Source organism: Malania oleifera, chromosome 5, assembly GCF_029873635.1.
Source record: "Malania oleifera isolate guangnan ecotype guangnan chromosome 5, ASM2987363v1, whole genome shotgun sequence".
Classification (NCBI taxonomy): Eukaryota; Viridiplantae; Streptophyta; class Magnoliopsida; order Santalales; family Ximeniaceae; genus Malania; species Malania oleifera.
The window spans coordinates 15,871,004-15,884,717 of NC_080421.1; the positions used below are offsets into that span (position 1 = coordinate 15,871,004).

General features: G+C 35.6%; 1 protein-coding gene across 2 annotated transcripts in view; it reads right to left on the reverse strand.

The window, feature by feature from the left end:
* The window catches only part of LOC131155384 (protein CHROMATIN REMODELING 25), a 36,349-nt gene that overhangs the window by 12,365 nt on the left and 10,270 nt on the right, over positions 1-13,714 (reverse strand). For both annotated transcript variants that reach the window (XM_058108470.1, XM_058108469.1), the window contains exons 12-18: positions 5,933-6,024; positions 5,722-5,854; positions 3,856-3,975; positions 3,565-3,678; positions 3,378-3,461; positions 3,191-3,268; positions 3,002-3,060 (exon numbers count right to left, since the gene is read on the reverse strand). In XM_058108470.1, coding sequence (XP_057964453.1) covers positions 3,002-3,060; positions 3,191-3,268; positions 3,378-3,461; positions 3,565-3,678; positions 3,856-3,975; positions 5,722-5,854; positions 5,933-6,024 — 680 coding nt within the window. The remainder of the gene's footprint in view (positions 1-3,001; positions 3,061-3,190; positions 3,269-3,377; positions 3,462-3,564; positions 3,679-3,855; positions 3,976-5,721; positions 5,855-5,932; positions 6,025-13,714) is intronic.

Genomic DNA, 13,714 nt, shown 5'->3' on the forward strand with positions numbered 1-13,714 from the left:
AGGAAAAGCAAGGCAAATAAGAAATCCTCCTACAATTCTAGATTGTATTTATTAACTTGCAGGTCAATAACTCCTATTGATTTCAATTTTACGGAAATTGAATGGTCAGAAGGGCCATAAGTTCATCACAGAAACTAAAATACTAAAACTCTAAAAGTGGAAGTGAAGAGATGCCTCTTGAATATATTAAAATCTTAGCAACAAGTGTGCTTAATTGGTTAGCTATACCCTTATTTCTAAATACATTGAAAAATTTGGAGGCCAATGGGCTTGACAAAGCATTATACACCCTTTGTTTATTTGAAGTTACATTGCTATCTAGAGTCATCAATACCCCCCTAGCTTTTTAACTTGGTATTTTAGTTGTGCACACAAGTATTATCAAATTTTGTAATAGGTTTTCTAAATAGCTAAGTAAATATCTAGTAGCCTAGTGATGCACTATTTCTAGAATTTGGGTTGGCACATGGTTGGACTTTGGCCCAGGTGCAAACACACTAATGCATACTAACTAGTAGGAATTCAAACAACAAAGAAAGGAGCTTGCATTGTTCAAGTACCATATTTATGTTTGTTTGTGGTTTGTAATTAGAGAAGTTAAACCTTTCTGGTCTATTAAGTGCATGAGGATTCTTGATGTGTACTTACAAATGTTATTTTCCTTGATACCACAATCAAAAAAGGGTTTAATCAATCACCAGACAGTAGGGTTGTGCAAAAACCAACCAAACCGACCCACCTACCCGACCAAACTGAGAACCAGCGGGTGGGTTAAAGACAAGTTCATGGTCAATTTTGGTTTAGGAAGTAGTGAACGGACTGCCCATCAATCAGTTCTCAGCTCCTTTATAATCAAAACAATTAGGACCCAAACTAGCAGCCTCGAGTGTCTCCTGAACGCCCGCACCCATCGCCTCCCTACCGTCACCCTCCCCAATCGCAAGACCCTCCTTGACTGCCTCCAAGGCAAGGTACTCTCCACCAACACCATCGAGTTCATTGTCCCACCAAACCCTAAATTCATTGATCTCTTCGATCGTGTCTTTAAAGAATACTGCCCCAAAGACCTCTCCTTTTTCCGCACTTCCCTCGATGTCAATATCGCCAACAATAGGGTTAGCAATTCTCAAATCAAGGTTGACAATTATGCTAGAGTGTCAGCATCAAGATTTATATAACATGCTTGTGGCGGCGATTGCACCTTGAGGAGAGACAGAGAATTGAATCACAGTAGAGGGGGGATGGGTTGGTAGCCAAGAGTAGGCTTATTGGTGCAGACAAGAGGGAGTTGGGATATGGTGATGACTTGGGTTATTGGCCAACCCAAGAGTTGGCAATTTGGTTGGCAATGTAGGGTCAAGTCAACCCAAACTAACCAATGTGCAGCTTTACCAAACAGCAACAGATATACCAATATGGATTGTATTTCATGTGCTAGATCAAAATAACACATATTTTGCCAAATTTATCAAGTAACTGTAAGTATGCCACAATTAAGACTCTTAATGGACTATGCCAATATATACTGGGGTATACTTACTAGCATAGTTGTCAAATCAAGATTCAAATTGTGAATTGAAATTCTAATTTTGGGAATCAAGAATTGAGAATCAACTCAAATTGTAAAATTCGGTACAAATTCCAAAATCAATTCTTAAAGACATGCATATATTGCTATATGAAGAAGCAAAGTAGTAACATACATTTAAATTTTGACAATAAAAAAAAATCATATTTCATGTGCATGCTTTCCCTAAACAAATGAAAAGTAAGGAAATGAATCAAGAAATATTAAAGAACTTTATGTTGTTTAAGGGAAGAAATTGAGAAAAAAATAATAACTGAATTTTTAGTGTTTATAAATAATTTAAAAAATAACATTTCATGCACATACTTTCTCAAATTCAAAAGGAAAAAATAATTACCTTTATAAAATGATAATAATGAACAAACCACTTAAAAAAAAACAACAACACTTGAATCTTAACAACACAACGAACATGAGTACCAGCTTAGTCAATAAGTGTTCTGCACCTTCCTCTCAATGGCAGAGCACTATACTCATCCAAAAATGAAGAATGATTTTGTGAAGGCAATATAAGACCTAAATTTCTATTTTTTCCTCTTTTTTAGCATAAAACTGACATGGGCAAGGAATGGAAGGTAATGTGTAAAAAAAGCAATAAAAAAGAAAAAAAAAATATATTGTTGCTTTCGCGGTTCTACACTGGTCGGGTCAAGATATGATATGCCTAAATCGTGTGAATCAATGGATTCGGATTGATTCATTAGATTCATGAGGTGCATGATAGAATCAGCAATGATTCAGTTGTTCTTTAGATTCATTAGTAAGATTCAAGTCAATCTAGTGGGGAATTGATATGAATTGAATCGTAAATTGTAAGATTCTAACAAATTTGCTTACAAGCTTTAATGATGGAGGACCTCCTGACCCCCTAGACCGCCCATTCAGCACACGTATTTTAGGTGTAGGTTTAAGAAGATTTAGGAAAGATGCGTATGGAGGACCTCTTCATATTTTTTTAGAGACTTCTTTTAGTTTTTGTAATTATGTGTTTAGTTGGATCCTATTTGTAAATATGTGGTAGTTGTATTAGTGGTTTAAGTGCTGGGCATGCTAGTGGATGTATAGTGAATGGCTTATTTCAGCACGAATCTCTGGAAGTACAGCCGGCTTGGATTGCTTTGCTCCATTAGAATTGTCTAGTACTTTTATGCTTTTTAGTAATTCTGTTTCCCTTTAGTATCAGGAAGATATATTGTTCCCGTTGTTTTTATTTTCCTCTTTTGTAGTGTTCTTTCTCTCTAATACAATTCTAGTTCATTCAAAAAAAATCTAAAAAAATAAATAAATAGCTATTTTTATGGAAACATTTTTGTGCTTCTGGAGCATGAGCATTTTGCGCACCTTAAAGGTGCTACAACATGTATAGGATATTCCAATAAGGTACGAAGTTTGTATTACAGGAAAGGGCATTACCTCGCATTCTCATGAAAAGTGAACAGATCACGTAGATCTTCTGCTGATAGAAAGTTCACCTGCAATAAAAACTATTCATATACCAGGCATTCAAGAGCAAATGCAAAGCACTACACCCTCTCCCCCCCACCCCCCCAAAAAAATTATAATAACCAATAAATAAATAACTAAATGCAGCAAATCCCCAACCTGCGTCTTAAGACTGTTTGTTTGCTCTTGCTGAATAACTTTTTGAAGCCCTTCTTTTGACATCTGACGCTGGTACACCTATAGAAAAATAAAACAGTTCATGGAACTGAAACTCAGAAAATCATGACAATTAAACTACCACGCATAAATTAAAACCAACAAAAAGGCAACACTGTCAGACAAGAACCTTCTCTTCAATGGTTCCAGTACTCAAAAATCTGTAGATATATACTCTCTTTTTTTGTCCATCCCTCCATACTCTTGCAGCCGCCTGCCCAGAGATAACATAAACAACAGAAGAAATATACACATCAAAGTTTTTCATCCTAATATACATCAACGTTTTTCATCGAGAGTCTAGCATAAGCAATTACTTGTTTATCATTGGCAGGATTCCAATCAGGATCAAACAAGACCAGTCGATTTCCACCTATCAAATTGAGGCCACAACCACCAGCCTTGCTGCTTAAGAGAAACACAAACTCATCCTGCAAGATGTAATTTAAACTTATTGATCAATAAAAAGTTTACATTGCGTTCAGCATCTGCACATGCTTTCTTTCTTTTTTCCCCTCGGGTGTCTGCATGCTCATGCACACCCTAATGCAATATATGTACATGTGCTACACGCACATGCAAAAGAATGCAGAAGAAAAATCACATACCTTTGATGGGTCATTAAAACGGTTAACTAACTTCTGTCTTTTATTGATTGTTGTGGTTCCATCAAGCCTCAAGTATGGATATCTTCTTTCACGACACAATTGAGCAAAAAGGTCCAGTGTCTGCAAAATCACATTTCTTTTATTCAACAAAATAAATTCGAATATTTCTTAAGGAGAAACAATGGCTGTAAGTTCCAAACAGAACAGGATGTGAATGCCAAATGATCAGATTCATGCACTGCACAAGCAAATTTGAATTGCACAAATAATAATAATAATTATACCATTATAAAAACCATTTTCAGTCATGATATGCATCCGTGTCAATAATATTGAACTACAGACATCATAAGATATCAAATGAAAAATGAAGAATTGAGTAGCCAGCAACTTCTTGAAGCAACAGTAGGAGAAAAATAAAAGTAATATATGCCAATGCCAAAAGCCAGGAGAAACACAATAACTAAATATAAAAGAGCAAAATGAAAAATGCACAACTTCAATGAGATTAACAATGAAGAAATAATGAGAAAATTTCAGCAAAACAATCCAATCATTTTTGTAGTAACTTACTCCAGACTTCATTAAAAAAAAAAAAAAAACACACACACACACACACACAATCACATATGAGAAAAAAAAAAAAGGAATAAATAAGAAATGTAGATGACTGAGTTAAAAGCGTACATTCATACACATGGTGTGTTATCTTCTTCTATAAGTTTCACAAAAGAAGCAGCCTTAAGTGATAAAAATTTAGAAGCAGATCTTGTACATGACTAAGCAAACTATTGCTCTACACTGCAAAAGGCAAGGATTAGATCCAACACCAGGATACACATTGTCAGGTTAAACCTTTGATGGGTCATTAAAACGGTTAACTAACTTCTATCTTTTATTGATTGTTGTGGTTCCATCAAGCCTCAAGTATGGATATCTCCTTTCACGACACAACTGAGCAAAAAGGTCCAGTGTCTACAAAATCACATTTCTTTTATTCAACAAAATAAATTCGAATATTTCTTAAGGAGAAACAATGGCTGTAAGTTCCTAACAGAACAGGATGTGAATGCCAAATGATCAGATTCATGCACTGCACAAGCAAATTTGAATTGCACAAATAATAATAATAATTATACCATTATAAAAACCATTTTCAGTCATGATATGCATCCGTGTCAATAATATTGAACTACAGACATCATAAGATATCAAATGAAAAATGAAGAATTGAGTAGCCAGCAACTTCTTGAAGCAACAATAGGAGAAAAATAAAAGTAATATATGCCAATGCCAAAAGCCAGGAGAAACACAATAACTAAATATAAAAGAGCAAAATGAAAAATGCACAACTTCGATGAGATTAACAATGAAGAAATAATGAGAAAATTTCAGCAAAACAATCCAATCATTTTTGTAGTAACTTACTCCAGACTTCATTAAAAAAAAAACACACACACACACACACAATCACATATGAGAAAAAAAAAAAAGGAATAAATAAGAAATGTAGATGACTGAGTTAAAAGCGTACATTCATACACATGGTGTGTTATCTTCTTCTATAAGTTTCACAAAAGAAGCAGCCTTAAGTGATAAAAATTTAGAAGCAGATCTTGTACATGACCAAGCAAACTATTGCTCTACACTGTGCAAAAGGCAAGGATTAGATCCAACACCAGGATACACATTGTCAGGTTAAACCCTAGCATAAACACTTCCTCTCAATAAGGTGCATGCATGTCAAGGACATGTTGTCCTCATGCCAAATGAAAAAAGGAAAACGCAATGCAGTATATAATATTACCAATTCAATTGCATAATGCTTAACTACTTCAATTAGCTGGAACTCCTATCCCGAACTACCTGAGTGTAGTTTGATACAAGAACAATACGATCATCAGTTCTCTGACGTAGTTGTGCCAGCAACCGGGCTAAGACATGCATTTTCCCAGATAGCTCAACCCACGTACCGAAGCCACCAGTCCAAGACCCAGATCTAACAAAAAGAAATTGTGTCATTATTACTGGACAAGAAATATATAATAAAAAAATTTGCATTAAAAAATTGACTAACCTTCCGGAGAACATTTCTGGAGGAAAAAAGCGCATACAATCCTCAAACCCTGAAGTTCCTGGACTACCACTTCTTATTGTGTCATAAATGAGCTGCACAAAAAGCATCCTTCATGAAAACAGCTTTAATTTCTCAAAGCTAGCACAAATACTAGGTAAATTAATTGGGAGCATGATGTGGATGTCTTGTCTCGACCAAGTGATTCCGGCATTAATCCCTTCTTCCAGCTTCAATCAATACCAACCTTTCTGTCCCTCTATATCATTCTGTGTGCACGCTGAAAACATTAACTCTTCTTTTATACGTGCAGGATTTCGGCTCCATTTTGTTTAGTTTTTAGAATTTCCTATTTGGCAAATAATTACTTTTCAAAATTCTATTACCCACAATATTTCATTGATGTAGAATCTATATAATTGATGTGTAATTTATGGTAACATATATCAGTGTTTTGAAAGCTCAAAATAGTATTATTGATGCACAATCTTCTCCACACAATAAGGTAATGGGGGGATGATTACAAGGTCTTAACTTGGTGACCAAATTAGAAGCTTTTGCTACGGCAATTGAGTGCCAGCAACTCATCCAAGCAAAACTTGCCATTTCATCATATTTTGAGGGGAAATGGATGTGATTATTGAGACTTGATGCACAGTTTATAACATAGCCACCAATGATGCAAAAGCCATCCAAACTACCTTCCAGACCAACAGCAAGCCCTATAAATGCCAACCACACAGGTGGAAGCTTTACCGCCTATATGCCTTGCATTGATTCTCTACAAACAATACACAGCAGTCTGCATGCTACACCACTCCACAACTCAACACAACAAATTGCATATGCAAGGCTGTAATGTCCTCATTATGAAGAATCATCAATGGAAAAACCATTACTTTTTTAAAGTTTAGGAATTATTCCATGACATGGCTTGCTCTACAGCCATCCTCCTTTTCCCCCTCAGCAAGTTTTACTTATCCCTTAAACCAAATTACCTCTCCCATCTCATTTTTCTGTATAATTCACTCCCCTCCAAATTTTTTTGTTAGCAGAAATAATATACATTCTCTTGGTTGCTCTACCTTTACTCTCAGAATAAAAGATTTTTACGAAATCAAAAGGAAAACCATTTACCCCCACATGATTGTTTCTTAAGGGATGTCCAATATGTTCTAAGTGGGCAGCTGCCATATAACATGTTCTACATGTATAACATAATTGGGTTTCCTACTTGACAAACCCAACCACCAACACCACCCCCACCCCCACCCCCCAGCAGGGGTTTGGTTCACACCTTCACAGAATTAGGGCTGGAATGGAATCAAAATTCTGACAAACTGACACTGATTCCCAATCCCATGTTAGGTTTGCACAAGTGAGATGGAATCTCATTGTGGCTGAATGCTGATTTGCAATTTCATTCCTAATTCTATTTTAAAAGACAATTATAACCTCATTAAATAATAAGTTCCCCAAAAAAAAAAGTTGACCATCAGACTCTACCACTATATAATAATAATAAAAATAACAAGAATAATGACGATGATGACAACGCCAATGCTGACAATAATAATACAAAAATAAAACAGTAACAACATTAGATAATAATCACAACAACAAAATAATTACATTTATAATTATTAGAATAATAATAATTATTATAAAAATAAAAAACAACAATACTAATTACAACAATAATATATTATAGAAAAATAAAAATATAAAACTACAACAATAATAAAACAACAATAAAAACAAAAACAATGATGATGATGATGATGATGATAATAGTAATAGTAATTGTAATTGTAACTATAACTATGGTTATAAAAATGATAATAAAAAACAACAACAATGGAAAGAATAATAATATTACAAAAATAATAATAATAATAAATAATAACTATCATTGTTATAAAATAAAATAAAAAACAAAGAAAACAAAATAATATCTATACTTTTTATTATCATTTTCACTAAAATATAATGTTAAATTGAAGTCGTATATATGAAAACTTACAGAATAGTTCCATATTAGAGGCACTTTTGAAAAATGAATTATCATTCATTCCATTATAGCCACCATTCAAGAATACTAAAAGTTTGAAAGGAATCAAAACTATGATACAACAGCCATTTTGCATTACTGACCAAAAGCAGTAATTGCATTTCAACAGCGATTACATTCTAGCCTTGATTCCTCCCTCAATTCCTTTCCTACTTCAATTCCAATAAAGCAAACCAATCGGGGAGTAAATCCTTAATAGTCTGTTAAGATTTTATTAAAATGAATGACCTAACTTGAAGATAGGTCTCTCCCTCTATTTATAATACAAATTAAACACATTCTAATGACAATAATACCCTTACTAAATCTCTCTAATTAACATACTAACACACTTAATAATAATAATAATAATAATAATAATAATAATAATACTAAAAGACATAAATAACTTCTAACACTCCCCCTCAGGCTGGAGCATAAATGTCACATGCATCTAGCTTGTTACAAATGAATTTAACACAAGCACCCCACAACGTTTTGGTAAACAAATCAGCAAGCTGCATTTTCTATTTCACATAAGCCATAGTAATGAGCTTTTGCACAAGTTTCTTCTAAACAAAGTGGCAATCAACTTCACTGCGCTTCGTCCGCTCATGAAAGACCAAGTTGAAGGCAGCATGAAAAGCAGCTTGATTGTCACACATCAACTTCAAAGGCGGAGAATGATAAATACCCAATTCCTCCAACATGTTCTTCAACCAGACCAAGTTCACAAGCAGTGTGAGCCATAGCTCTATATTCTGATTCAGCACTTGACCTTGCCACCACAATTTGTTTCTTACTCTTCCAAGAAACCAAATTATCACCAACCAAGATACAGTACCCGATTGTGGATCTCTAGTCGGAAGGCGATCCAACCTAATTTGCATCTATGTATCCATGGATATAAGTGTGACCCTAATCATGATATAAAAGACCTCTCTCGAATGCACCTTTGAGATATCTCAAGATGCAAATTATTGCATCCCAATGACTTGTCCTCAAAGAATCTAAAAATTGACTCACAACACTTGTTGCAAAAGATATATCAAGCCAAGTGACTGTGAGATAATTCAACTTTCCAACAAGTCTCTCGTATTGTCCAGGACTAGGTAGCAAATCACCCATATCCGGTACTAACTTGCTATTAGGATCCATGGGTGTATCAACCTGTTTAGATCCCAACAATCCAGTTTCATCCAACAAATCAAGAACAGACTTCCTCTCCGAAAAATAGTTCCCATACAAGATCTAGAAACTCCTATACCCAAGAAATGTTTCTAGGGTCCCATATCTTTGGTCTAAAATTTAGTCTATAGAAAAAGTTTGAGACTCTTAATACCTTTGTCATCATCACCTGCAATAACAATATCATCCATATAAACAACCAGAAGGATCCTACCCAATGAAGTATGACAATAAAACACGGAATGATCCATAGCACACCGTCGAAGACCAAACTCAAGTACTATAGCGTTGAAACGACCAAACCATGCTATGGGAGACTGTTTTAAACCATATAAAACCTTCTTGAGTCAACACACTAAGCCTAACTCCCCCTTAGCAACAAACCCAAGTGGTTGCTCCATATAAACCTCCTCCTCAAGGTCACCATGCAAGAAGGCATTTTTCACATCTAAATGATGAAAAGGCCAATGACAAGTAGTAACCAAGGAGATGAATAGATGTACTAACGTAAATTAGGCAATCAAAAAAAAAGTATCAAAAAAAAAATCTAAACCATACACCTGAGTGTATCCCTTAGCAACAAGACGAGCCTTTGGATGAGCCACAGAACCATCAAGGTTGACTTTCACAGTGTAAACCCAGCGACAACCAACCACAGGCTTGTCAGAAGGAAGAGGTACCAAGTCCCAAGTACCATTGTCATATAAAGCATTCATCTCTTCAACCATAGCATGCCTCAACCCTGAATGGGCTAAGGCTTCCGAAACAAATTTAGGAAGGGTAGTAGATGATAAAGCAGTGGCAAAACAATAATAAGAGGGTGATAAGGAGTCATAAGAAACATAGTTGGAAAAGGGGTGTTGAGTACATGTGCGTTTACGTTTCTGAACAGCAATAGGAGTATCAACATCATGGAAAGTATAATCATCAGACAAGGAAACCAAAGGTGTGGTAGTAGAAGCTAGAGGGGACTCTCTTCCTTGGAGCTGCCATCGTGAATACACTTACAAATTAGGATGATCTAGGCGATGAGAAGGACTCAAACTACATGGAGACTCAAATGGTTGGTTGGACCAGGACAGCAACATAGAATCTAGAAGATTAGGCAAGGAAGAGACTCATTGAGCTCAGAAGCACTCAGTGACTAGGTGTAGTAAGGTGTAGACTCAAAGAAGGTAACATCGGCAAAAACAAAAAGGCAATTCAGCACAGGACTATAACAACGATACCCTTTTTTAGTATATGAGTAGCTAGAAAGACACACTTTACAGCACGAGTATCCAACTTATCCACCCTAGGAGTTAGTTGATGAACAAAGGACACGCACCCAAATATACGAGGCGGAAGAGAAAATAAAGGTGAATTAGGAAAGAGAATGGAGTAGGGAATTTTATCACTAAGAACAGATGATTGATCAGATAACATGCCTATTTTTCCACTCTGCAACCCCATTTTGTTGGAGAGTGTGGGCACAAGATGATTGATGAACAATACCAAACTGAGTCATATAATTAGTGAATTGTGCACTGAAAAACTCTCTAGCATTATCACTTCGAAATATACGAACTAGCAAACCAAATTGAATTTTATTTTCAGAAGAAAAGGCACAAAATACATGAAATAACTCAAAACAATTTTTAGTAAACATTACCAAGTCATTCACGAAGAATCATCCACAAAGGTTACAAAGTACTGAAAACCCAACTTGGAAACAACCCTACTAGGACCCCAGACATCTGAATAAACAAACATAAAAGGGCTTGCAGCCCATTTATTGACTCGGGAAGTGAAAGAAACACGACGGTGCTTTCCCAACTAACAAGACTCACAATCGAGACTAGACACAGAACTCAAAGTAGGAACAAGACATTTAAACTTTTCCAATGAATGATGACCCATGCAACAACGAATTTGAAAAGGTGTGGCAGCGGTAGTGTAGGCAACAAAAGGAGATAGCGGCTCAAAGTGATAGAGACCACCATCTTCACGCCCTCTGCCAATCGTCTTCCTCATCTTCAAATCCTAAATAACCACAGAATCAGGGAAGAATGTCACTTAACAATTCATGGATTTAGTAATTTTTCTAAAGGACATAATATTGAAAAAAAAATTGGGAATATATAAAACCGAAGGAAGAGAAATAGACGAAGTGGGATTTACAGCCCCAAATCCATTTACTGTAATGGTGGATCCATCATCAAGAGTAACATAAGGTAAATTTGCTGGATATTGAAGAGTGGAGAAGAAGCTAGGTATACCTGTGCAGAATCTTTTACCCAAGGACTAGGACGAGAAGTACTGGATGATAGGCATACTACGGGATTACTTGTTTGGGCAAGAGATGCAATGAAAAGAGAAGCTTGTTGTGACGCTTGATACTACTAGAACTTGGAATACTCTTTCTCTGACATGAATACAGTATGTTACCCCCCACTCAGCCCCAAGGGTAAGGAGTCGATGATGGCTGCATTGGCTGCCCCCAAAGGTGTGAAATCGGCAGTGGTGAAGGTCTAGCATAAAGATCCCAACACTGCTCAATATTATGATTACTCCATCCACAATAAATGCACTTACGAGGAGTACCTCTACCTCATCTGTCTCAACTACTACGACCACTTAAACCACCTCGATAACTTTTGTGGTTGTTTGGTAAAGAACTAGAATCACCATATGAAGCAAAGGCTGTCCTCTCAAAACTAGATGCAAGAGCAAGAGAATGCGTGCTAAAGGAAGCACAAAGAAAAGAGAATAAACATCTGTAAAAGATAGCAGCTTGGCACTATTAAGTATCTGGGACTGGGCTGCCTCAAACTCGGGTCTCAAGCCTGCTAGAACACACAGAACTATCATTTGCTCCCTCTGCTTCTGCATCTCACATACGTCGACAGTTATAGGTTACACGACATTAAGCTCCTCATGAATATTCTTCATCTTTCCAAAATAATCTGCAATACTCCTATCTCCTTGTTGTAACTAAAAGTACTCCTAGGATAAATCATATACACATGTAATGTTAATAGAGTATAAAAATTTGAGATAATCACAGATCTTCTTGCTCGTATCTAGATGCATACACATCCGTGCAATCTAAGGCTCCCTTCTATCTCGTTATTGTAGCTAAAAGTACTTCTGGGATAAATCATATATACATATAATGTTACTAGAGTTTAGAAGTTTGAGATAACCAAAAATCTCCTTGCACGTATCTAGATGCATACACGTCCGTGCAATCTGTGGCTCCATTGAATTCTATAAGAGGGCAACAATCAACCCACACATCTTTTCTCTTCTCATCAGAAGGATTAGATTGGAACAAGTGGTCAGATTTTCCTAATCCTGCTAAATCAACCTGAACAGCTTTAGACCATTGAACATAGTTCTTTCCACCCAACTTTTGATTCATAATTTGTGGCAGCGATGTAGGAAACAAATTTTTAGGATTCATAGATTCCATAAAACACTCACAAATCAGCAACAGCACCAATATCAAAGAAGAACAATCAAAACTAATCAGGATATAAATAACCTTTAACAGAGTCAAATGACATGTTATAGATGTTCCAAGATACCCAAGTCCTATAAATCCATTGAGAATCTCTCAATATGCAAGTTACTTAACTATATGCATTTAGTAATAACAATACTATTTCTCATTTCTAAAGCTTCCAAATAAGGAACAAAACAATTCATATTCTCCATTGAGTTTGGGCAATCAAAGGTCGATCTAAACAATCATGAACTATAATACCAAGCTTATTTGATTTAATAGCATATTTTGATCCAACAAAATTCAATTTCATTAAATTACCTATTGGAGGAATCCATCTAGTAATCCTAAAGTCTCACGTTTAATCTAATAAGCCAGCGTGTAATTTCTTCTTTAATAATACCAAGAGGAATAGAAGGACATGATTTAAAAGTCATAACATTACTATTTAAACAATTCCTCCAAATTCTTATCAATTTAATAACAAAGTGAGATAGTAACAATACATCTCTAAACAAATTAATGTTCCAAGGTGCTTAATTCATGTTCTATTCAACATTGAATAAACAGAAAAACTCTTGTTTATTAACCTGGTAATGTAGGACAAGAAGCAAGACCTTGGGATGATCCATGTTGGAGACTCATTAAGAAGAATTGGATTGATAATTGTTGGGTTTAATTAGTAGTTTACTATCTGCTTAGTTTAATAAGATGGTATTATGTGTATTTGGGGGCTTGTTTGTAATATTTGTGCATTCTATGGGGATGTTTGTAATGCAATGTAGTTTTAGGGGTATGTGTATAATATCATGTGTTTAGAGGCTTTCTTATAAATAGTGTTTGAAAGCCATGATGTAGGCTGCTATTGATGAATTTGAATTGGAATTGAATGTGAGTTCCCCCTTGGTATCTCCGCTCTCCTCCCTTCCCTTTCCTTCCTCTCTTATATTTCTTCTAAATTCTCCCATGGCTGCAGAACCTTGATGCTGCCCAGCATCATTTGGTATCAGAGACTAACCAAAATATATTTCTTCCATTTCAATTCCCCCATCTTTTCCTT